Raw genomic sequence first — 24,783 nt, 5'->3', positions numbered from 1 at the left:
TAACTTATCGGTTTGCTATTGAGCCACCTCTTTGACGGTTGTTGGAATAATTGGTAAAATTGGTGAACGTCTGTGATGAAAATGGCATAAAAAGAAGACTAGCTTAAGCTTCAAATGATCCATCTGAGACTCTGCAGGCAGAAGCTGTAGCACATGTTCCTGAAGAGTGCTCTTATGGTCCAACAGATTCTTACCTCAGTAACCTTTAAGTCTGTGTTTTACGAATAGTCCAATAGTTCAATATTAGTTGAAGTCCTTCCCCACATCTGGGTTAACTACTTAAAAACAAAGTTCTATCAACTAACAATTCACAAAAGATGTAGGCATTTTATGATGGATGTTGAATTTGAGAAATAGTGCAAAATATTTGATGAATTGCTTACTCCGGGTGTGAATAAACATTCACACACATTATGCTAAATTATGTTTACATTGTCTTCTTCCTCTTCGTTGTTATTATATAGATATATGCGAAGAATTCGACATCGTCGATCTGCATCACTAAAGAGAGAAGAAAAAAATCCCTTTGTAAAGGCAACTCTTTTCTTTCCCTAAGTCATCACGTCAATCTGACGACTATTGCTTTTATAAACTTTTTATTGCATTGTCGTATAATTCTAGTGCGAGTTTTCCGCTCCTCAGCAAAACGCAGTGCGAAAATTTCCTATACGCCGGATGACCTTTCAGGTGTGATCCGCACCGAAGCAACCCCTCCGGAATGCCGGTGATTTTGGCACACTCTTGTTGTATCTGCTGCAGTTCCAGCACGGTCGGTGGAAGTTCCGGTGCATTTTGATTGAGATTGCCGTAATAGTGATAAAAACATCGGAACATCATGTACACCGACTCGATCGCACCGACGTAAGGGTGTTTGCCGTAGTAACTGTCCTCTTTCCGTGGACATTCAACACGCCGAAGACATTCGTTGGTGCGATTCACGTACAGCGTGTCATCCACGTCGGGGTTGAAGAATTGACGCAGTAACTCAGCGCGCAGCACATTTTGCGTTGCCTCGTATACGCGCAGATTCAGCGCAATGCAGAAGATCAGTTCTTTCGCCGTCTGGGTATCTTCGTACCGGTGTGCGAGATAGGGCGCCAACCGAGATGATTCGATGCGTAGATACTCGAAACAATCAGCCTGAGCTTCGTCCCAGCTTTTGGTCAGAATGTGATGTTTCAATGCACTCGCTGGTAGCAGGAAACAAGCACCACACAGTACTGCAAGTAGACGGCGCATCGTATTGTTGGTCGCACGCACGTTCACGTTGGTTTGTCGCACGAGAGTAGATACAATGTGATCGTGGCTGTGGCTGTACCACGCACTCTTATACTCCAGGCCCCGGAACAGTGGGAGGTTTATGAAGGTTGTCTACGAAACTCGGTGTGCTGTATCATTCGGCATGCAATGCAACGACGCCAGCCGTGCAATATTTGATAACATTGTAATGTAAATAATTTTCTTTTCTAATTTTCTATGAAAATGATATCTTTGTACCATCTCGTCGTAGAGTTTCGTTTAAAAGCACACCAGCTTGGGAGTATATCGTTTTGGTTTTGTTTAAAGTTGTTAATTGCGGGCGGGCCCGGTGGCATGACATGGTAGCGGCGCCAGCCTTCACACGAACGGACTGGACCAAAATCCCATCCGGACCATTCCTCCGCACGCAGGACTGACTACCCAACTACGGGTAAATAAAGTCACATAAAGCCAGAAATGGCAGGCCTAGACCTCTTTAGGTTGTTGTGCCAATAAAGAAGAAGAAAGTTGTTTATTGTAACGAAGTGTCACGAGTCGTTTGGCCGAACACCAATTAAGGGTCGGTTGAATTAAGTCGGCCATTTTGGAAGATATTTATCAGAGGGGTAGCAACAGCATTACGTTCCACTATACAAATATCATCATAATCTGTGAAATCTCCGAGGGATTTCAGAAGCATACGGATGCAAAAATGAGGATGGACCTCAGCCAGAGCTGCAATGACAACCAAAAACTCCTCGAAACTGTAGATCATTTCACAACTATTGTAGCAAACTCCTCCAAACCCGAAATCCTAAGCCAAATTCTGATGTTCAAGATCACCCTGGCTCATCAGGCTTATTCCTTTGTTAAACTGAAATGAATTCCAAATTCAATTTTAGGAAAAAAAAAATAATAAAGCATACAAAAACATAATAATAATTATAAGCCTCGAGTCATGAATGATCCCAAGCCGATGGAAACAAACACCTCACCAACACTGGCGAAATGATAAATGTGTTTTAATTTCATAATTGGCACAATTCATATTTCGATAACGGAAAGTCACCAAATCGTTCGTTCGTTCCCTTCGTTTGCTTCGCCCCGTTTGGTGTTCGGTGGATGAAAGAAAAACTTTTCCCGATTTTGCTCGCTAAATCGGTGTACTTATCGAAAAGGGAAATTCAAAAAGAATTGCAAATGGATGGCTGCATTAAAGCGTGCGAAAGCACGAAACAGGGAACGGGGAGGAAAAACGACGGTGATTGTAATGAAGAATTATCGTTGATCAAGCTTCCTTACTTTTCGGTGTTGGTGGTGGCCTCCCTCCGATGCAAAAGGGAAAGGGAAATAAGATTTGCAGAAACTTACGCCATCAGTTACGGGAGAAGCAAATGGGTCGCAAGTGGAAATGAAAATTGCACTAGGCGAAATCAATTCCATCAATTGACAGTTTGGCAGCGGCCGTTTTGTCGCCCCTGCGCGAAAGCACCGTGCAAAAGTCAATTCAAAATGGAACCCCACAGTCAGGGGGTCCGTGCCGGCAGGGAGAATAGGGAAGGCGGAATACGAGGAGGTCATTTTTCTTGCAGCAATTGTGCGTCGTTGGAACCACCGGGAAATGGAGTTGGAAATCGAAAATCGAATTTGAATAATGGACGAAAGTGGCCTTTTGATTGGGAGCGCAAGAAGCGCTCGAATTGGGCGAGATCGGTGGCACAAACTTACCGAACCGGTCGGTTGCTACCGTTTGGCCAAGATGGTTGCAACTCGAACGGCAAAAATGCTCAACGACAGCCGAACCGGCAGGCACGGTACGGAGCTGTGTGACCATTGCGAGGAAAACGATGGGTCATTATTGGATGATAAATTATGAATACAGGCAAATACATTAGCGTTGAAAAACAGATTTTCCCCGATATTATGTTTCTTATTCGGGCTCTGTTTTGTGCTGCTTCCGATTGCGGCAAATTGTAGTATTTTCCGTTTTGCTGCCGTTTGTTGTTTCCGTCACACGAGTCACATCTTATCGTCCGGAGACGTGGCTGGCGTTTTTTTTTGTTGCGCTTCTCCTAAATAGCACCTTGCGCTTTGTTTTTAGTGTTTAGCACTTTAGGCGTAGCGTTTGTAGATGCTTTTTCTTCTGTTTTTGGTGAATTTTATCACGCAGCACCGAACCCACCATTCGGCCGTCCGAGTGTTTTAATTTTCATTTCCTTGTCAACCCAAGAACATTGACAAATGGCGTTGGCAGGTTCTGAGATTTGTTTTTTTTTGACTTCTTTCTCTGTTTCGGGGCCATGTTCTTCGTCACACTGGGAAGCACCGAAGCCGTAAGGATGTGATTTCTTTTTTAATAACGTTTTTTTCTTCTCTGCCGGCACTGTGCTTTTAATTTTCGCGCACCGACTCCCTCTCACTTCGTGTCCAATCTCGCCATTGGCTGGTGACAGGTTTTTCCTCCTCAGTCGCTGGATGACATTTTCTTACCCCTTGGTTGGGTGGACGAGAAAAGTTTCACCCATAGACTGCTTCACGCAAGGAGGGAACTTTTTTTTTTGCTTCTTTCCATCGTCTTCATCTCAACATCGGTCAGCCGGTGACGGTGGACGGTGTAATGAGGATTATTTGTTTCCGTTTGTTTTTTTTTTTTGGCGAACAATCACTGCCGGGAAGCATTCCACCCTGCAAAACCGGAATGGACATTTTAATTAACGATTGTACTTGATTAATTAAAAAAATATGCTAATCCGTATGTTAACGCCAAATGGCTACCCGAGGTAAGGCAAGTGCTCGCGTAAGATCATGAAGATGTTTTTTTCTTCTATTTCCTGGAGGTCTAAACTATAACTTACTTACTGCGTGGCCAAATATACAACACCAACACGCACGCAGTCGTAACTGAAAAGAGTGAGGGTTTATTTTTTTAAATAATTCAATTCCCTCACAATTCTGTGCCGTAAATACTTCGATCGGATCGGAAGTGGATGTGAATAATAATTTGTTATAGGTTTGGCATGTGTTGCATGAAAAATTGAGCGCTACCGGTTGAACTGCAAGTCCGCTCGCCGGGGACGGTTTTTGCACTACAGGGCCACGATTCTGCTCACTATTTGGCATCATCCAATCCGCTGCCAAAGTGTAAGTTTGTGCAAAATTTAAATAAATTTTACGACCAACAGTACCGTACGGTGCATCGTTCCGGGCAAGTTAATCGAATGGGCGGTAAAAATTGATTGAGCAAGGTCACGCGCATTAGGAATTTATAGCGCACACTAGCGCGCACTTTCGCGTAGGGCGCAACGATCGAACCATTTCGGGGAAATAGGGAAATCAATAAATTTGTCTCAAAAAGCAAAAACTGCACTTCCCAAGTCCCATTCATCGGGAAGGCGGGAAGCAAATGTTGTATGTTGGTGATAAATAAATCAGATCATCGACGATTGCTTGGTACGGTGTCGGGGGTACCGTGCACACGACTAGCGGAACCTATTCCATGCAGATGTTGCAAATTTATAATAATTCACTAGATTATCTTTCTCGAAGGTGCCGAATATGCATGCAGCGAGGGCATTTCGATGTGGTTGTTGTTGTTTGCTGGGGAACGATTTTAAGGGTAGTTTAGTCTATTCGTTACGGGTGCAAAAAGATAGAGATCAGGTGAAGTGATTTGATCGGTCCGGATTGTGCACAGAATCATTCGAATAAAATGAACAAGGATAGTACATGAAGCCACGCCGCACAACAGGGTCTACGCATTATTGAGGATACGCTGAGAGGAACTACCAAGGCTTAGAAATGGAGAAATATTGGGAATGATTACAGTCCAGGACTTACGTCTAATTAATCCTAGCTTTTAACATCAACGAGGGGATCTAGAGTTCTTGGGTTCGACTGCCTTCACCTTGAAAAGCTTGACAATGTGATCATCATCACCGACTAAACCGTCATCTGCCAATCCATAATCCTAGCCTTTATGGTGGACTCAATTTGTGCCTACCACAACTCCTCTGTCCATGTGGACAACCTAAAAGGAATTGACGGACTGGGCCGTCTGGTATCATTCTAATGACGTGACTCACCGGAATCTGGCGAGTGGAATTTTCTGTTGTTCATCGTACGGCTTATAGAGTTCCTCATTGTAGCGAACAGTGGAGGATTGTCCTTAAAACGGGACCATAAAGCCTGTGACAGATATTGACGAGTATTAAATGGTCGAATATTCTAAATTTATTTGCTCTCGATGATCTTCTCCTTCGAAAGAACATTAGATTGGGATCAGCAAAGGTTCACTTAATCGTCCTAAAAACCCATCTATTCGAAGAGAGTAAAGAAACAAAATCTGAAATTAATAATGTCAAGAACTTTCGGCTTCTATATTGTAATTGACCATATTGTAACAAATTCACATGCTTTTATTGTCTTTTAGAATATTTAATAGAGATAAATTTCGGCCACTATCGAATTGCTTAAGATATTAGTAAAAAGGCAATCAAAAAACGAGCGGTTGGGTAGAGAAAAAAAGGGGCTATTTTGAATGTCTTCTTGCACCATGCCACCCTCAAGAAGGATAAAAAAAACGTTTGATGGCACTGTTCAAAAATCGCGAATCCATTTAAACCCCTTCCCCAGCATGGCAAGAGTTTGCAATCGAACGCGACACAATCATGACAACAGCTTCATCGGTCATAAAATCGCCGTATACAATCACCTTTAACCGCTAGCAATAAGGCAATTTCGATGCGCCTACGCCCCGCCACCGAAGGGTGTTCATATAAAGGTGTATTCTTTTTGATGCTGGGCACAGTGCTGCCTGCCGTCGAGAAACCGAGGGCCTCACATATTGAGATAGGTTCACATGCGTATTTTTGTTCCAAAATAACAGAGCCCACCGTTTGGCGGTTTTTGCCATCTCCGTACGGTTGAGCATTCATTTTGGGAGGATTGTTTTCGGCAGCCTCCCGGGTCAGGTGTGGCCGCGAATCATACGGCCTCCCGTCGCTTCGATGCCTTAATATTGCGATGTGAAGCAATCATAATAACAATAACACGTTCCACGTTCCCTTGATTGCTTTCGGTTGCAGCGGTGGAAACCGCAGCGGTCCGAATGGTTTCCTTCCCCGTTTTATGCTTCTTCCCGGTCGATTGTTTCGGGGAATGGTTGTAGGCAACGCTAAAACAAACAAAAAAAACGGAATCGCGTAAAACACAGTGCGGCCCAGGACAAAATTGTGTGCGTTTCGCAGAAAGTAGCATCGGGATCGGTGCGAAACGATCGAAGATGAAGATCCTTAAAATAGATATCCGTGCGGCAATGCAACGGATGGGCAGGGTTGGTGCCATGGTTGGCTTTGTTGTCATTTTGTGACTCGGACACAAAAAAACGGGTTTCAAATACCATTTTTTATTGCTTCCTTGGCCATGCTCTCGGCAACAGCACCAGCCAGCATGTTTTTTCCCCCTTCCTGGGTTTCATTCAACATTCACATAAAAGTGGATGCGGTTTTTTGATGTTTTGGATGCGATTTTTTTTTACGACGCTTGCAAACCGCGCCCGATTTTCCGATTGTTGTGAACGGTAGCCCGCCATCGATATGGGAATAGTTTTATTGCCATAAAACGCTTTTCTTTTTGTGCTGGAACAAGGGAAATAGAAGAAGCGATTAGACAAGAATGTAACGGATTGAACGGTGTTTGTGATGAAGATATAAAAGGAAGTGTTGGTTTTCAATAATTTTCCCATTTTCCTCATTGCTCGTAGCCATCATGTGCAACAAATCGGTGGCGAAAGGTTGGTTAAAGTATAATCAGCATACAGGCCATCGGTTAAGAACTGACAAACAATTCAGCTTCATTTATTTAAGCAAAAGAGCGACAGTGATCTACTCATGCGTTATCACTATTAATGCTAAAGAACGAATGTGGTTACATTTGGCATAGTTTCCAAAGCTTTGATTTTGTATAGCTTTTGATTGCTTTACCGAAGTTCGTGCACCGAATAGACAACGAATGCTTTAACTGCTCCGTAGCATGCACAATAAGCATAACGATGTGGCGCGCTGTAGCACCGAAAAACAATCGAACTATGTACATTTGTGAAGTAAAATAACAACGCCGCCCAGTGAAAGGTTGACACTGCGAGAGGAAAACGGTAGCTGACACACACACACACAGTGGGCAAAAAAGGCAATAGCATGAGTCGGAAAAACATACTCCACCGCCCGCCAACGATCGGAAGGAAATCTAAAAGTCGTGGCAAATTGATACCGAACAGCGTACGGGGTTTGCGGTTTATGGCATCGCCAGCACACAGTCCGGCGATGCACACGTGCTGGGACAGTAAAAAGAGGATACACCTTTATTACCATATTTTCCAGATTCAATTATTGGTGCGCTCGGTGTCCGTTCGATCGGAAAATAAAGAAAACCGACAACCGGCAGGAGGGCGCTGGCAGCGTTTAATCGAACCCTGCAGAGCCCGCACCCAAATCACAGTGCGCCATTTAGGTGCAAAGGGTAAGGAAGCAACAGACCCGCTTCTGGATCGGTGATCAAATGTATGATTGCACAAAACAACCGTCCATTGATCGAATGAAAGACGTAGTTCATGTGTGCAATAACGTACATTGTAAGTGGTTCGGTTTGATAAGGCGAATGAATACAGACGCGTATTGGCGAGTTCTGAGTCGCTTGCGGAGAAATTTCCATAATATCATCCTATTCTCAATGCTGTGGACCTTGGTATTTGTAATCATTGAATTTTTATGTTTTGACAGATAAGAATGCTTCATGCTATTGGTTGGTAAATAAAAATGTTTTACAAATGGACAGAAGATGAAAAATTGAGAAAACAAGCAGTTCGAATAAATGATTTCTTAATATTGAAAAGCAATATGCGGTTTAAAGAGATCAGCAATGCCCATGATGGGAGGCCATGAATAAGCTGAAGACATTAACGTATATCGGAGTGTCTTTTGAGGATACGTTCTCTCGGATAGTACAGATTATGTCTGAACAAACAGTAAACACTATGAACATATTCGCGGAGAAGAGCAACTGGATAGGTCGGGTTCGCATTACAAAGTGTAGTGGCCGCTTCTGTAGTGGATTCTTCATAATCTAAATGAACACTGAGTAGAGTCAATTTCAATGTACCTGATCGTACTCTAAGATGCTTTAGGCCTTTGAAAACTGACCAAAACAGACTTGCGAGGGACAATAATCCTAAGGCGGCTATGGCTTCTAGGTTTAATAAAAAATTTGACTGTTTCGACTGGGACTAGTGTTAAATTAGGTAATTGGTGTTGCGTTATACTTGTCTCTGTTCTGTTTTTCCTAGCCTCTTAAGTTAGTTCTATAAGTGACAAGGCCGTTTGTTGGTCATTCAGTACGGTTTAAATATACAAATATACCAAACACCACGACATATTGGCTATCTGGAGCTGCAGAAGGAATGTGGAATTTTCCAGAAATATCTCTCCAGGACAGGACAGATAGTCTTTGAGGAGTAAATTGTCTCTGAAGGATTAATGTTTTAAAGCCCTAGATTTTACACCATTAGCCATTCATATCAGGAACTCAACGCCTCGACGCCTCGTGTAAGCAAATAGTGATCTTAATGCTATGATACTAACCTTTTCTTGTGAGAGAGTCACAGACTCGATAATGCCTCGGATATGGTAGGTGTGTTGGTTTTAGATATTAAAAATCTGACAGCAACTAGGTTATAATCTTTTGGTCCAGGGGCAACCAAATTAACATCCTCCAGGTTCCTTACGATAGTGATTCGCCTCCCTCCTTCCGATGCATTCGGTGTATCAGTTTAGCCTCGATTCTAGACCTTCAGTGTATTAGGTACCTAAGGTACCTAAAAGAATATCTACAAAATTAAAATTTAAATTCGGTTAAGTTGTTATTAATAATCTACGATTGTTATCGATCATCTCATGCTTTGCAACGCTTGTGTGCTCGTTGTAACTGTTCTATACTACGATAATAACTATATCACCAGTTGACAATAACGACCCTTTAGTTACACGCAGTGATGGCGCTAGAATGGGAAGTCCATCCGGTCGACACCACTCAGCGAGTGTGATTTATGGACGCACTTAAAAAAGGAGATCCAGTTCCAACTGGTAAGGCTGACCGGTATCGCTTAACCGGAGACAACATAATTGACCATTGAGAAGCGTTTCCCCAAAAACCATACCGAACACAAAGGCTGCAAGGCATCATCCGACAACGGATAGGTTAACAGTGTATCACTACGGATGTAAAGCGGAATAACCAGACCGGAGCAATCGGCATCTTCCCGTACGGGATCCGCATCACATCGGTAGCAAATGTGCACTCTGCATCGTACACCTTTTCTGTCAGGTAAAGATCACATCTAAAGCGCACATCCCGGGGTGTTTCGTTGATGCTTGAGCTTTTCATCTCTGTCAATTGAGCAACCGATTCGAGGCATTATTGTCCAGGGGTACCCGAGAGGAGGGGTTCTCTAAACGGTGCGCACTTCGCTCGAAATGGGAGCAATAATAATTTTTCACTCTAGTGTCACTTATTTGTAGCAATTAAATGTCCATAAATAACGTCAATTAATCTATTATACCCAACCAATGCCCATATGCATGAGAACTACAGGCATTTGACCAGGCTTGGCTGCGTGTGTTTGTGCGAATGTTTGTCATTGCGCCCTGAGAATTGAAAAGACCTCATCTGGGTTTGGGAAGGGTCGCACCGAGCTGAATCCGGAACCGCTTACCGGGGGGTACCGATGGCGGCGGTAAAAGAATGTTTGGTTTGAATGAGTCGATGAAATGGAAAGGTAAACGACGGAAGATTCAAACCGGAAACTGAACACCATTGGCTTCCATTCGCACACCGAACGGTGGAAGATTGCTCCCGAGGGAATTTGGACCTGCGAAGTTGTCCTATGGCTCCGTGAGTTACAGTTGCGTGTTGGAAAATTGTGCGCTCATAAATACAAAACAAAGTACCATCGGGATGGCATCGAGACAACACAGAAACGGCACAGGACTCCCTTTAGCCCATAAAAAATAGCTCTGTCTTTGTGCCGGGAGAATTGTGAATCATTAAAAGTGATCACAACAGACGGTTGCATACACTGCAACCTCGTCAACCATGGAAAACTATCTGGTTTTTTTTTGTATTTTGGTTTGCAACGCATTGGAAGACATGGAGGCAAGGGGAACTGGAGTCAAATTAGGAGGACGCGTTAGTTGGAAGCTCATAAATTATGCCACGAATCGTTTTCAGCGAGTTCATTTTAATTGTTGATGATGGTTTTTTGCTTAACTCGTTAAATGCTGTGAGTGCGAGCGTCGTTTAGCTGCAAAGGGTAGAAGCTGGATGATCATTAACTTGGAGTTTGACTTAGTCGTGTTTAAGACTGTTTTAATTCTTAATAAGCTTTTGTGATGTACTTGATACGAACAATTATATTTCCTCCTACAAACATTAACATGAATTCCATGGGGAAAAATTACTTTCATTGCTGATGATGATGATTCTTTCCAACAATTTTACTGCATTGATTTTATCATAAATTTATAATCACATCTTATTTTCCATTGCCCCAAAACGATAATAAACGCTAATGTACCTTTTCTGGCACCTCTTTTGCTCGCCCATTTGTCTGTTGTGCAGACACGTCACCAATAACGTGCCTGGTCAATGGAAAACTGCAGCAATGCGGCGACGGAATGCCGACAGGGATTGTACGATGAGGCGTAGAAAATTTTAGCTGAATATTATAGACTCCCTGCAGTCGTCGAAAAGGGTCCCTTGTGTGGGAAATGGGAACGGAAATGAAACATTCTTGCACACACACACACGTACATCGGCATGGGTTTGTGTAGTTTGAAAAGCTGAAAAATTCATCCAAAATCAGGTACGGGATGGTTGGATACAATGGCACGGCTTAGGACGAATTGCCCGTAAAAGTCAACATCATTTTGGGGTGCCTAATGAAATGAACGATCCCACATAAAGCAAACAATAGCTTATGCGAACGTACAGAACAGACATATTTGTGAAAAGGGAGCTGGTTTGAGGATGCCTGATGTCTGAGCGATTGATTGAATAAATTGTTAATTATATTTGAGGACATATCTTAAACAAGGTTTTATGAAACATATTAGACTATTTGAGGCTCATTGCGTAGTTATAGATAAATATCTATAAATTAATCCATGGTCAAATAGCTTCAAGTCAACTAGCTTGAATCTCAGCACAGACAGCAGCAAACACCGGAGCAAATACCGGATATCCGTTCGCTGCTCCGAAAGCAACCTATTTAGGGGTTGGAAAGTTACAAAGCAAAAAAGTCAAACGATCAACAGACAATGCGCTCAATGCGACCGACTGTCACCCATCCATTAGCCATTGTTAAAGAGGGATCCGTTCAATTTCCTATTCCCTTTTTTCATTCCGTTTTACCTTCGCCATTGCAGCGGCCATCCCATCGGGATCGGGAGTGTGAGGCACAACTTCCCAAAACCGATGGGTCCCGGATGCATTCGGTAAGGTGTGATAATTTTACGGCAGTTTAATTTGTGATGTGGTTTAGATAGAAAAGGTGCTGAGGAGAAGCCGGCATGGACGTGTTTAAAAGTGGTAGAGTCGTTGGGGTTTCTTGCGCTTCATAACAACCGTAACCAGTTCAAAGTGATTAGCTTTGTAACGAGTTGAAGCTAATCGACTTACTTGTTGCTAATGATGGCAAGACAATTAATGCATAATAAGTTGTTATCCTTAGTATATATCACTATGTTTTTAACCATTTCTGTAAAACTAAACTCAAAACACTCGCAAGAACCAACTTCGAGCCAACACAGAAGCAAAACAAACGGCACCAAACATTACCAGGTGAAACATTTGGTAATAATGCAAGTTTCGGCACACGGAATACGTACAAACTCCCATAATAATTCCGATTGCACAAACCGGCAGCTGCAAACTGCCCGTCAGCAAAAAAAAAACTTTCAAGCTTTCTCAGGGTGCAAACAACATTTTTGCACAATTTTCCAAATTTTCCATTTTTTCCTGGTGGACGCAAAAACGGGGAGCTGTGAATGGATGGGTGAAGGTGGCTGAAGTTTATTTTTCGTTGTGTGTTTGTGGGTTTCGTTTTCCGTGTGCATGCACGCCGTATGTGCAGCATGTTGCACTTATGCCAAGGTGTGTAGGGAAGGTGGACGGTGTTTTGGTTTTTGGGAGGTTGGGGTTTGGTTTTGGCCGGAACTCTACGACATCGTTAGGCAGTGTAATATTAACTGTCGTTAGCTTTGTATTTATTTGTTTTTGCGGTGCTAATTGAAGGAAAATTGCTAAACATTTTATCGAGTGGCCATTGGTTGTCTAGAACTCTTCGCATTCATATTTTAGCATTAAAAAACATTCTTAATTTTTAATTTTTACTTAACATCCCAGCAGTAAAACAGTTTAGAAACAAGAAAACCAAGAAAGAATTGAATGCACTTCGCAAAAACACGCAAAAAATTGCAGAACCAGTACGTTTGCGTGTGTGTGTGAGCTATGCAAATGGTGCGAGAAAAGGATTACAACAGCCGTACACGACCCCATGTCGTTGATCTGCTGCACCCTATGCGCAATCGCCAGCGCCGGATGTCACCTTTGACGATAATCTTTCTTCTTTTCCGACGAGTGTCCTCTTCTCCACACCCCGCCCGGTGAACCCCGGTGACAGCCCGCCCATGGAAGCCATGCCACAGTCACTTTCACCCTCACAAAGACAAAGTGCACGCTAAAAATTACGAAATTATAACAACCCCGCGTCCCGCGCCAGCCTGCAACAACCCACCGAAGGGTCGGCCGGATAACCAAACGCCAAGGCATCGCTGTAAGCTGAACATCATTATTGTGTTGTATAGAAAATGAGTAAAAACCGAATCGAAGATACGGAACTTGCGGGCTAGCGGGTGGGCCCATTAACTCTCCTCCAGCCCGTGCTGCAATGTGGGTGGCTTGTATGGTGCCACCCGAAAATGCAAGACAAAAACGGGCGGATGAAACAAAACAGAAGAAAAAGAAAGGCAAAAAAAGGATTAGCTTCACATATATGAACTTCGCGCACAGGAAGGCACTTGTGGTTGTTTATGTTGCCGCGCCAAACGGGCCACGTGTGTAAGTGTGTACCCTCCCCTGAAACTCGGCTGTGTGAAGGGATATTCACCGGAAAGGTTGGTACTAATGTGAAATAGAAGCCTTTTCGCCCGGTTGGGGGGGAAACAAGTTTAAGATGAGGAGCAGATGTAAGATGGAGCACACGATCGAGAGAGAGAGAGTGAGAGATGATGAGAGACGGAGCGAGAGCGAGCGAAGAATTAATGAACTGGTGCATTGACTGCGATGGAAACTCACCCTGTTTGCTCTACGTTGCCCCTTTTTCCGGACTTTCCATTCCATGAAAAAAGACACCAAGCGCCATCACATCATGGCCGGGCATTTTGTACGAGCATAAGCGGGATAGGTTGCATCGTTTATGCTGCTTTAATGTTGCCCCGCTTGTCATTCTGTGCATGTGGTTGTGCAGCTTGTTAGTGCGCAAACGTAGACATTGGATGGATTATGTTTTGTCTCTCGCTTCCTAACGCTTCTTTGCACACATGTCCTGTTCTTTTTCGAGTCATCTCGTACATGCTCGCTCTCACTTCAGCAGTAAGTGCGTATACCGAGAGCCAGCGCATACTTCGGTGCTCCACCTTTTTATCCCTTTTTAATCGATGGGCGGAGCGAACGGATCTCTCCCGCTGCCGGGGTCGTTGGTAGACGTTTGGGATGCTGTGCTGAGAAGATGTTGAACAACTGACCAGAACGGGACGTGTTCGCTGTTGCTGCTGTACGGGGTTCGCCGGAAACGGAGCAAACTTCTGTCCGAGAAAACCGACGACACTGCAAACGGGAAGTCTATTTTGATGATCGCTTTTACACACCATTGTTTTCCTGCGTAATCGTGTCCGTGTGTGTGTGTGTGGCGTTGATAGTGATTCGTTTGGCGAGTTGATAAACAGCATATCGAGGCCTACCTGATCCGGTTCGAATTGCGGCGGTCGACATCATTCTAGCACGTTGCCTCGCAACATCCGGATGTGTTTTGTGTGCGTGCGGGGTTTACACTAACCGAGCGTGTGCGTGAAGTGTCATGTTGTGATGGAATTGTGTCGTGATTATGATCATTTTTAATGAGTTGTTCAAAAAGATGCGTAAAAGATTTTAATTTCCAAAGCTATTGGAAATAAATTCTATATAAAGTGGTAAAATTATAAACAAATATTGGAGGAGTTGAGTACCACTGGACCAGTGAAGACATATTTAACCTACCAGTGTGTGGAAAAATAGTGTTGTGGAAAAACTTAGACAGAAGCGTTTGAAGAAAGTTTCAGGCACGAAGTGTTTATGGCAATACAAATAATTTGTTTAGTTGGAAAGAGTGAATGGAAATAAGTGAAAGTGTATCAATTGACCTATGTTGCACGAGTAAAGAAAATTTTAATACAAAAAGTGATTTAAAAAACGGTGTCCATTTAGTAGGAAAGTGATACGTATAGCTTGTGTTACAATTTGAATTCAGGTTATTGATGATAAGGCTCAGATAAATATGCTATTTTGAGAGAAGGATCAACAACATTTAAAGAATAATAGATTTTTGAAGGTGTCCGCGTGGCACAGGCGTTATTGCGTCGGGAGTGCAGATATCCGTTGGAGGCGCTGAATATTGGCAGCGCCTGCATTCGCGGGGACGGAGTCGTACGGTCCTGACGACCCGGTACGCACCGGGTACCAAGCGTTGACGCTGGCGGCCTTCAGATCACCTGGACTGCTCGGAACGCATGGATTTAGCTTCGGCAGCAATTTCGGCTTCCGTGATCCATCGACGACGTCGCCGTCCTCCACGTACGACACATCCGGCCATCCTGCCCTACCGCCCGGTGCCGCCGGTTCACTGCTGAACCTTTCGCAGCACGCCACCAGCACCCACTTTCGGTCCGGCGTTCCGGCACATCACGGCGATACCGGCAGTCCGGTCAACTTGTACCTCGGCAGCACTGGGGCGATAGCGCGCGACAGTGCACACGATCAGCATCACGGTGCGGACAGTCCGTACGGACGATCGTATCACGGCTCCGTGGACGGCACGGGACTTTCGGCCATTTCGGAGCATCTTACCGGGGCGGGTCTCGGTGGGTCCTACGGAATAGAGCAGGAGAAACCGGACCAGGACGACGAAATCAACATCCTGCCGGACGGATCTCGCGGCAACAGTCCGGTAAACGGGCGGCTCAATAGTAGTAACTACGGTTCGGAAGGTAGTCCGGAACCGGAAGGTCGGGAGTCCGGCTCCAAACATCGGCCCGACGAATCGTGCGGAAGTCCGCTGGGAAGTGCCCGTTCGTACTCTAGTCAAACGAAGGACGGTGAACTGGTGGGACTCGGGAGCTATCCCCTGTCGGGCAGTCCGCACGGCGGTGAAGATAGTGTCGGATCGTCCCGAAGTCCTGAAAATCTCTCTCACGGCGGTGGAACCTGCGGCCCACAACCGGGATCGCTCCAGTGTCATCAGCCATCAAACGCTTCGGGGTCGTCGGTTGCTTCCTTCGCTCTCTCCGCGGTTGGACATCAGCTGGCACACCAGCAACACCCGCACCTAAATCACCATCATCACCCGCATCACTTGCACAGCAACAATAACAACAGTACCGGAGCGGTAAACCACAACCATCTGGGGGCAGGCTCGAAAGGTAAAACTCCCCACACGATCTCGGACATGCTGGATCACAAGTTGCAGCTGAGCTTTCTCGGGCCACCGCTAGCGGCTCTTCACTCGATGACGGAGATGAAGGCGGCCCAGCATCAGCAACACTCGCACCCACAGCAACACCCCGCCCAAGGGCCCCATTCCGGTCCGGGGAGTCCCGGTGGTCATCAGACGGCCGTGTCACAGACGCAAACACACTCCAGCGCGGCCAGCAATCCGCACGGTATCGATACGATATTGTCGCGGCCACCACCCGTCACCACCGCCCAACTGAATGCCTTAGGAGGTGAGTTTGATGGGTTTTGGGAGGGTTTTTTGCTGTGCCAGAGATGTTTGAAACAAAATACTCGGTACAAGCTTGCTAGCCGATGGACTCGAAAATAATCTCCATTCGCACGTGCTGAACTTTTCGTTGCAGGCGGAATGCCCCGCTTCACGGCGGCCGTCGCTGCGGCAGCCAACATGGCGCAGTATCTGTCACAGAACCACGCCAACGGTCCGATGAAGGCACACGCCGGCCCGCTCGTCGACCGAACGCATCTGTACTGGCCCGGACTGCAGGGGTTGGTGGCCAACCCGATGGCATGGCGAGATCGGCTCGGTTCCAGTAAGTATCCTTCGCTCTGCACACGTTCGTTGATTGCAGTGTCGCCCAAGGGGCACGGAAAACCCTTTACCCCGCAAGTGACACGCAGATCGTGCCCCATTCCTGGCCGGTACCATAAAACACCATCCGCCCGTGCGTCCAATTAATCATCGAAAATTTGATGGATCGCCGTAAAAACGATGATTGAATGTCGTAAAAGCCGACGGTCCAAAAACTGTCGATGCAGACAGTAGGCCATAGTGTGCCTGTGTCCCAGGGGTTACCATACGGTGTCGATTACAAGCTGTCCGTCACTACCCCTCACTACGGTGGCGGGTGTTGTGCGCAGACATGTGCAGCGCGTGTAATTGGGCTCTAATATCGTCGCATTAATTTCAATAACACTTATGCAGGGCGAACGTACATTTGGGTCCGTTGGGGAAGATGCGTGTTTTTTGGGGAGAAAGTGAGGGCAATTGATGCTATGTTTAAGTTCGCTGTTTTTGTAAGCTTCGGTCGCAATTAGCTGTAGTGCTACGGGATGATGGGTACTTGCTATCGGGATATATTGGTGTGTTATCTTTGCTGATGAATTTTGGGCGAATAGTTTTGTCGGTGATATCACTTATGATGCAAAAGGGCTTTGCTGATTTTAAGCGATTTAAGGACATCAAAAGTGAATGACTCTATTGTTGATGTATAAATTTGATGGAAATAAATATTCACAGCGAGATATACCAATACCTGTTTGAATGTTTGAGGTTCTGCTTGAGTAATTGATGAAGCAACGTAGAAATAGGAAGAAACAATATCAGTAAATTTCAATTTAAATAAATATATTTACTAACTGAAATGAGAACTTCCAGGAAAGTTCGAAATCCACTTGTAATTTCCTTCTTTTTGATGTATTATGAACGTATTCACTGTAGGCCTGTAAGTTTATTGATATATAGATATCAGAAATGAATTTTGCTCATCTCAGTTCGTTTCGATAGCCTCCCTTTTCGTTTTGGGCACTATTCCAACGATCCATTAGATATTGGACAGACAGATAACTGTCCCATGGTTCTTTGTCACTTAGTTCACGCTACGCATGCAACTGCCAACACTTGCCACACTGTCTCCAAACAACCGATGTATCGACTTATTAGCACGAGTTCCGTTCACTGTGGTCTGGACTGGTGTTGCGAAGAATCGCCGGAAACATTGTACGCACACTGTGCATGTTCGGCCTGTACACACGAGAGCCTTTTCGGAAACCATCACATCAGCGTGCGTTATTGAGCGGGAGTTGGTGTGGAGCAGTGGTTTCGTACCTTTGTATCGGTGTTTAAATCCCGATCGGGCTACATCCTGATGCGTCCCTTGAGTGGTCGATATCTGGGACATTAGCATCTGAAGTCATCCAGTATCGGGTAGCGTATTAGTTGCAGACCTATCGCCACGGGTAGCTTGCAGCTAGATTTTCCACAGACAGGGTCACGATTTAGAAGCTACGCGATGCGTGACACACCCGGTGGCAAACCTGTACCAAGTGCACATTGTTCAACCCAGTTCCCAGGATTCCGAACCGGATGAACGACATGACTAAGAGGTTGCCCAATGCAATGCAGCAGGCTGTGGGCCATCGGTCCGTTGCATCGGTCAGTGGCTGCTGTGCACTAACGTTTGTGTCCGGTGCAGCCCGCCGGAAGAATCCGTTTGGGAAGCCGGGACTGGACGAACTTCTGAAGTCACCGGCACACGTTAACAGACTTTTGACTCTCTATTATAAGTCGTCCATTGCATGTCAATAGCCGGATAATGATGATCCCGGGGCTTGCGCTCCTGCTGCTGCTGATGATGATGATGGGCCGAGCAGAATTGGTTTGAAAATTGGAACGGACCTGTGTCTAAACAGCACCACAGAAGGAGCCTACCCGGGAAGGCACGGTACGCGCTCGTTTATTGCACTCAACGGCAGGCGGTCAGTATTATGGTCCGGTGCCGGTGAACGTGCTTCTTGAAATGATGTGGAAATTACGAGGCACTTCCCATCGGGTGCTTGTCGATGTCCGGTGTTTTGCTGATGAAGTTGCTGCAAATTGCAAACCCGGTGGCCAAACGAACACGGAAGGTGACATCGGGCGGCCTGGCCTGGAAGCTCGGCCAGTGTCCGGGCAGTTTTTCCAACCCCATTGGGAAAGTATCATCAATTATTCGAAACATGTTGGAGCACAGTTCGGCTGGCCACTCCTCATCTCCCTTCTATACTGAAGAGTGATTTTAATCGTCGCGAATCGTTCTTGTTCCTGGTGCAGAAATAAGGACCAGCATGTCCGGTGATGATGCTTTGACAGAGATAATTGACCGATAGACAGCTGTTAAATTGTTTCTTTATTGATTTTCTACGGATTGGACGGTCGGAATGTAGCTTGGGAGTTGTTCAAAGTGCACGAACAAGAAGGCAATCTCCATGAGACCCAACCGAGGGATGTGTTTTGTATCGTAACGTACTCCGGAAGATATTGGCAGTGGAAAGGATTAGATTCAATCAGCTTCATGTAAATACAATGTTCTTGTGATAGCTCCACCACGGAGAATTTCATCAGGTGAAATATGTTGTCAACGGTGTTGAAAGCATCCTGATTATCTGATTACAAGTGAAGTGGTGTAAAATCACGATTTGAGGTACGTAAAAAAGTCGTAAAGCAACAATTGTTACCTTATGGGGTTAACTAATCGATGCGCAATGCACACACGCTGGCAGATGGGAGTAGGGAATTTCCACGGCTAACCCGATGGGAAGGTAAATAAATAGCATTATCAGCGTACGATACGCGCCCATTATCACGTCAATTGTATCGATAGGTCATAAAAATAAATATTGTTCCAATCGATCAAATCAGACAGCATTTGTTTAGGGGTATGACGAATGGAATAATTTCCTTGATGGTGGAGTGTGTAACATGTGTGCAATTTTGGCTGATTTGGGAAGTGTTTTAAAGGATTTTTTAGAAGTATAATAAAGACGTTCTAAGTAATTCCTAAAACACTTAAATTCCTGGACGATTCATTTCCACAACAGACACAACAGGCTATCGACCTGTTCGATTTTCTTATCAGACATTAGCAATCGTCACCATCACTCAGAGCTAATCGAAGGACAAACGGAACACCTAACCCCGAGCACACACGGCACGTGACCCATCGCAGTTTGTTTAGATATGCAGCGTGCGTTCACGATTTCACGATGGTTGGAATTTTATTGCATTTAATTAAACCGTACCCGGTGCCCGTTGGGTGGCCATATTTCCGGTACGCCTCCCCCCTCCCCCGGAGGAAGTAATCATGGACCCGATAAACGGCATGTGTTGTACCGTCATATTCTTGCACACGGCATATGATCAGCATACGGTAATTTCTGTATCGCTTGTGGTGACTCTGCCCGTCCCCAACGCCACATTCCTTCGCAAAGCTTTTCCGTCCCCGGATCCGTACGGTCGACATTTCTCGAGCAAACATTTCTATTACATGCAATTAACAGCCGAACGTGCCATGGTTTCTGACACACGGAGTGTTTACGTTGCGCATGGTAGTGGTTGTCGACGGCAGAAGGTGAGTGGCGCTCGAGACGTTTCGAGATTTTTCACGTGAGCATATTCTTTTCTGGGGCCGATAAAACACCACCGGGGCAATTATAATGTTCTTAATCGCTGAAAATCGTTTCATTTTCCCACCCAAGACAAAAAAGGAGATTATAATTCCAACGACGTCCAATTACCTTTACGATACAAAAAAAAAACACATATGGAACCCAAACGACCCAACGACAAGTGCATATGTAATGCGGTGTTGATAATGGAAATGGTTTGTTTATTCCATTTCGCTTTTGTCCATCTGTGCTTACGATGGAAACGCTTTGAGTGTTGCGAAGTTCATCGAACTTAATTGCATTTGTGCAATTACAGCCAGTTCTATTGTGTTTCCCCCCCCCCCCCCCCCCTTTCTTTACAACCACTACTTCTAACTTAAGTTAATTTCATCGGTTAAGCTCAAACCAAACAGATACATCCCAGCATTGGCTGAGCTTTCACAGGGTGCGAGAAAAATCGATGCACTTCGTACTACGGGGTGGATTTAAATAAAAATGGCTGCACAACCTGCACGACCACAACCGACCGCAGCGTCTGTGCTGGGTTGGGTATAAAGGGAAATGGTCATGGTTTCACATGGTGGGGTTTGAATTTTCCGTTTATACAGTCAACCATCACACACACACACATGCATAAGCGATGGTGGTGATGCGCTTTGGTGGAGAATGGCGATGTTTTTATGCAACTCCGCACACGAACGTTCAGCGGTGCTTCTGTCCGTTTGGTTGGTGTGTTTTAGTTTCGAAAAGAATGGAAAATGCACACCAAAAAAGCTGCAGTCGTACATTGCAATCGTTCGTTTGAGAGCTGTATGTGAGAAGATCCTTTTTGAAAGGAGATGAAAAATCACAAAAAGCATTAAAGGACCATGAATGAAATTGTTCATTGTAAAATCATTTAATAAATGCTTTTCACGTATTCCTATAAGACCGAGACTTTAACATTTCCGAAGTTAAAGGAGTTTGCAATTCGGCTCTTTTATTTCAATAAAAATTGTATGATATGTACGCAATAAAATTTATAATCTTAAGTTAAACAATTTTCTTGTAATGTCATCCATGAATGTTTTCCATTTAAACACTCCCAATCCCTGACCTAGTGGAACATTAATGCCGATGGCATCATTATTTTCCCTGAATCAGCAGTATCCTCTCGGACCCGACTTGTTCATAAATACCTTGTTGATTATTTTTGGAAACAAAGTGTCTCTTCCTTATTTATGCGCGGACCCTAGCACCCACCCGGGAGGGTGGGGTTTTGGGGCCGAGTTTCCGGGCGGCCACATGCGTCCAACTATGTCTAGTGTTTCAAACACCATCAAATCATTTGTTCTTCGTGGTCGATGGTCGTTTTTGCGCTCGACGTAAAGAGGCAAAGCGAAAAAATCCTCCCAACCGCCCAGGATCTTGTTGATGAGATTCGATTTAAATTTGATGACCATAAACGCATATTATATGGCGCCGTTCAGTACGCCCCGAAATGGGTGTTCTATGGGTGAAAATGAAGGCCCGAAAAATATGTATGTTCCGGGCGTTTGCCAGCGGTTGGCGAGCCTGTTTGGGGCTCGCTGCAATAAAGCGATGAAAACGGAAACGAGACACGTGTTAGAAAATAGATTGTGCGGAAAACAACACGAACGCGAGGGGCTGCTGAAGCAAAATGGAATACATTCATAAATAAATGAAACATTTGCACCATTCGCTGAAGCATGAAACAAAAAACGGCACAGCTTACGCTCACTGTATCGGCAGACAGGAACGTGGAGAAACCTTCGGCAAGGATCTCGTTCGTTCTACAGATTCTGCTCCTTCAGAAGGACATACACAGACACACAGTGCAGCACAATTCAGCTGATAGCGAAGAGAAAGAAATCTCATTTTCCGACGAGCTGCCCTCATAAATATACATAAAACGGCGGTGAATAGTGGTGAAGATTCAGTATCTCTCGCTGGATACACCGTTGGAGCCCATTCGCTCCCTGCGAGCTACTGCTCGCATCTTGAGATCGATGCTGACACACTTCCACACAGCTGTGTGAGACGAATTTTCACCCATCGGCTCCAGCGTGCACTTCTGACGTGGCGTCCCGTAGCCATAATGATGTTGCTCCATAATCATCCAATCACAGAGTCTTCAAAAAACCATCCCCAAACGTCGGCACCACCCGACGGGGAAAACGGAAAAGTTTGTACGCTTCGAGCGCAAAACCCCGGGACGCCATATCCGTACTGCGGGGGATGTGACGGACTGAGATTCGTGACAGGAGGAGGGGGCGAATGTTTTAAACATCACCCACACATAGATATTGGTATGGTACCGTTGTATGTGTGCCCTTACTATATTATGTCCCGAACCGGAGGGGGTTTGAAGCTGTGTAAGAACTGTGTTCGGGGGTTGATGATTATGATGCTGCGTGGAGCGTTTTCTTGTGCAAGCGAGATAACTGCAGTTCCGTGCGCTTGTGTTCGTATTGGAAAATAGATTTTCCCAGCTTGGTTGTGTGTGTGTGTGTGGGTGAGTATGCATGTGTGCAGGGTTTTTCCCCTTTATTTCGATGTGCAAGAATGTATGTGGAAGAATGCTCTTGGAAGGATTTTTTTTTATTTTGATCCAAGTTCCCGTTGGGAAATGGGCAGACGTTGAAGATCTGTTTTCATACAAGTTGTACAATTTACTTAAATACAAAAAAATTAATTAACCAACTTTTTTATTTACTTTGGACAGAGAAGATAATTTATAAATAATATTACTTTTAAATTGTTGCTAACCTGTCAACTAAACCATCGTCTAATAGATCACGTTGTTACTGGTTCCAAGAAGTGTTAGTGCACTGATCAAACAACCAAAAAACGAGTGTTAAACTTTAACTGTTTTTCGGGCACAGCGAAGATGAAGACAGGCAAATGTGTCTACCTAACAACATGGACGTCCGGGCACGGGGGGATGTAATGTCGGGGGTACATCACGTGATGTGTCGTTAATATAATAAGCACCATCTGCCGATAATGACGTGGCCAGCATCGAACCGGCATGCCTTCCGAGGTTCGGAGCGACTGGAGCTATACGGAAACAAAAAAGTGCGCTGTGCCATTCTGTGCCGATCGTCCTACGCTATGATGAAGTTGACGTGCCACAGCTTCCAGCCCGTTGACAGCTACCGTGCAAAGAAAGAGATAGGCGAGTGATTGTTTTTCTAGTTGTGAGGCCTGCATTAGGCCTGAACGTGGATGAATCCTGTCGGTTGTCACTTGCTGTTCTTCCCCACAATCACTCCTGTGGGTGCGTGTGGGCGGTTCCCGCCACAGCTCTTCCAGACTAATGATCATTAAATGTTATAATTCCGCAGTATTTCGCGTCATTTGCTGGCCATTATGCAGCAGAATGCTGCCGCTTGACTGATGCTACCGACAAATTCTTTCTCCCGCTGGAAGACACGGTGAGGACTTTTTCCACCATTCGCCAAGATTCGAGTGAAAGAACGCTTGAGTTTGGCCGTCGGTATGCTTAACATATTGTGTTGTCTTTCTTGGTGGAAAAAAGACGACATTGTTCCACAGCTGATACCCTTATTCCCCTCTGTCATGTCACGGTATCAGATACTCCATCGCCATCGTCTTAGACCCAAGCCAAGGTGTTGGTGTTGGGCTTGGATTTAATATAGCATTTTTATGTTTATGGCTCACTCGAACGGTGACGCAGCTTCCGCTAACTTTAATGGGTGTTTTCTCGTTCGGCGACGCATGCGAAACCTCCGACGAGTTGGACACTGTTTGCTATCGGGTGCTGGAAGTGCTGCCAGAGCGAACGGCTCCCGGTGATTATCGTTATCATTATCGTTCTAGTTACTTTACACTGTTTAATGATGTTTGGACAGGGGGGATGCTTTGGTGTAACAGCTTCTTTACGCGGTCACCACGGTGTGTTGAGGTTTGCGATGTGGCCTCGTCTAATGTTTGTGGTTACGTGGAAGTGGGTGTATAGTTGAAATTGTTGCCAAAGATGTTCGCTGCTTCCATTCGTTTTTAATGAAGAGTATAAAAGGTAGAAAAAAATTAGCTTTGTTCGCTGTAGTTTTAATGCACTTCCTCAAATAGTGTCTAAGCTAAACAACTAGCTGAGCTCAGCACTCCACTCAACCTAACAACAATAAGTTATGGCAACATAATAACCGTTCTACTTGAAATAAAATAGCCTTTAATTGATGTCCTTTTTGGCTTTTGGTCAAATATTTGCTCTTTAGTGTCCTGTTTTGTGGCCTCAGTAAATTGCTCCCCGTCCTACGTCCGGCAGCTCACAGGGCGGGTCATAAAATTGATTTGTTTTTTTTTCGTCCTTCTTCCGCTTGACCAACGAGATGGTGGTAGCTGGTGAAACTATGGGCCAAGAACGGCAACATCATCATCATCATCATCATAACCTAAGAAACCAAAGCGAACTATTCATCGATAATGTCTCGATATGGTGCGGTCCTTGGGAATGGTCATTGGACGTTCCGCTTGCTGCGCTAATTATATCGCTTCAAC

At 45.0% G+C, this 24,783-nt stretch overlaps 2 protein-coding genes across 2 annotated transcripts in view; one reads left to right on the top strand and one right to left on the bottom strand.

The window, feature by feature from the left end:
• Nucleotides 1-585: 585 nt before the first annotated feature.
• Nucleotides 586-1,239, bottom strand: LOC128709670 (general odorant-binding protein 69-like). Its single transcript, XM_053804676.1, has one exon. The coding sequence runs from the start codon at nt 1,237-1,239 to the stop codon at nt 586-588; it is 654 nt and encodes a 217-aa protein (XP_053660651.1).
• Nucleotides 1,240-4,006: 2,767 nt separating this feature from the next.
• Nucleotides 4,007-24,783, top strand: part of LOC128709669 (homeobox protein Hmx) — a 49,151-nt gene continuing 28,374 nt past the window's right edge. Inside the window, exons 1-4 of the mRNA XM_053804675.1 lie at nt 4,007-4,019; nt 15,006-16,325; nt 16,458-16,646; nt 20,576-20,578. Of these exons, the coding sequence (XP_053660650.1) occupies nt 4,007-4,019; nt 15,006-16,325; nt 16,458-16,646; nt 20,576-20,578 (1,525 nt within the window). The remainder of the gene's footprint in view (nt 4,020-15,005; nt 16,326-16,457; nt 16,647-20,575; nt 20,579-24,783) is intronic.

This window comes from Anopheles marshallii, chromosome 2 (genome assembly GCF_943734725.1).
Source record: "Anopheles marshallii chromosome 2, idAnoMarsDA_429_01, whole genome shotgun sequence".
NCBI lineage: Eukaryota > Metazoa > Arthropoda > Insecta > Diptera > Culicidae > Anopheles > Anopheles marshallii.
The sequence above is the reverse complement of the archived record's forward strand: the minus strand, read 5'-3'. Positions and strand labels throughout refer to the sequence as shown.

Excerpts from the sequence above, each read along its gene's own strand:
- LOC128709670 (XM_053804676.1), bottom strand. The coding sequence starts at position 1,239 with ATGCGCCGTCTACTTGCAGTACTGTGTGGTGCTTGTTTCCTGCTACCA.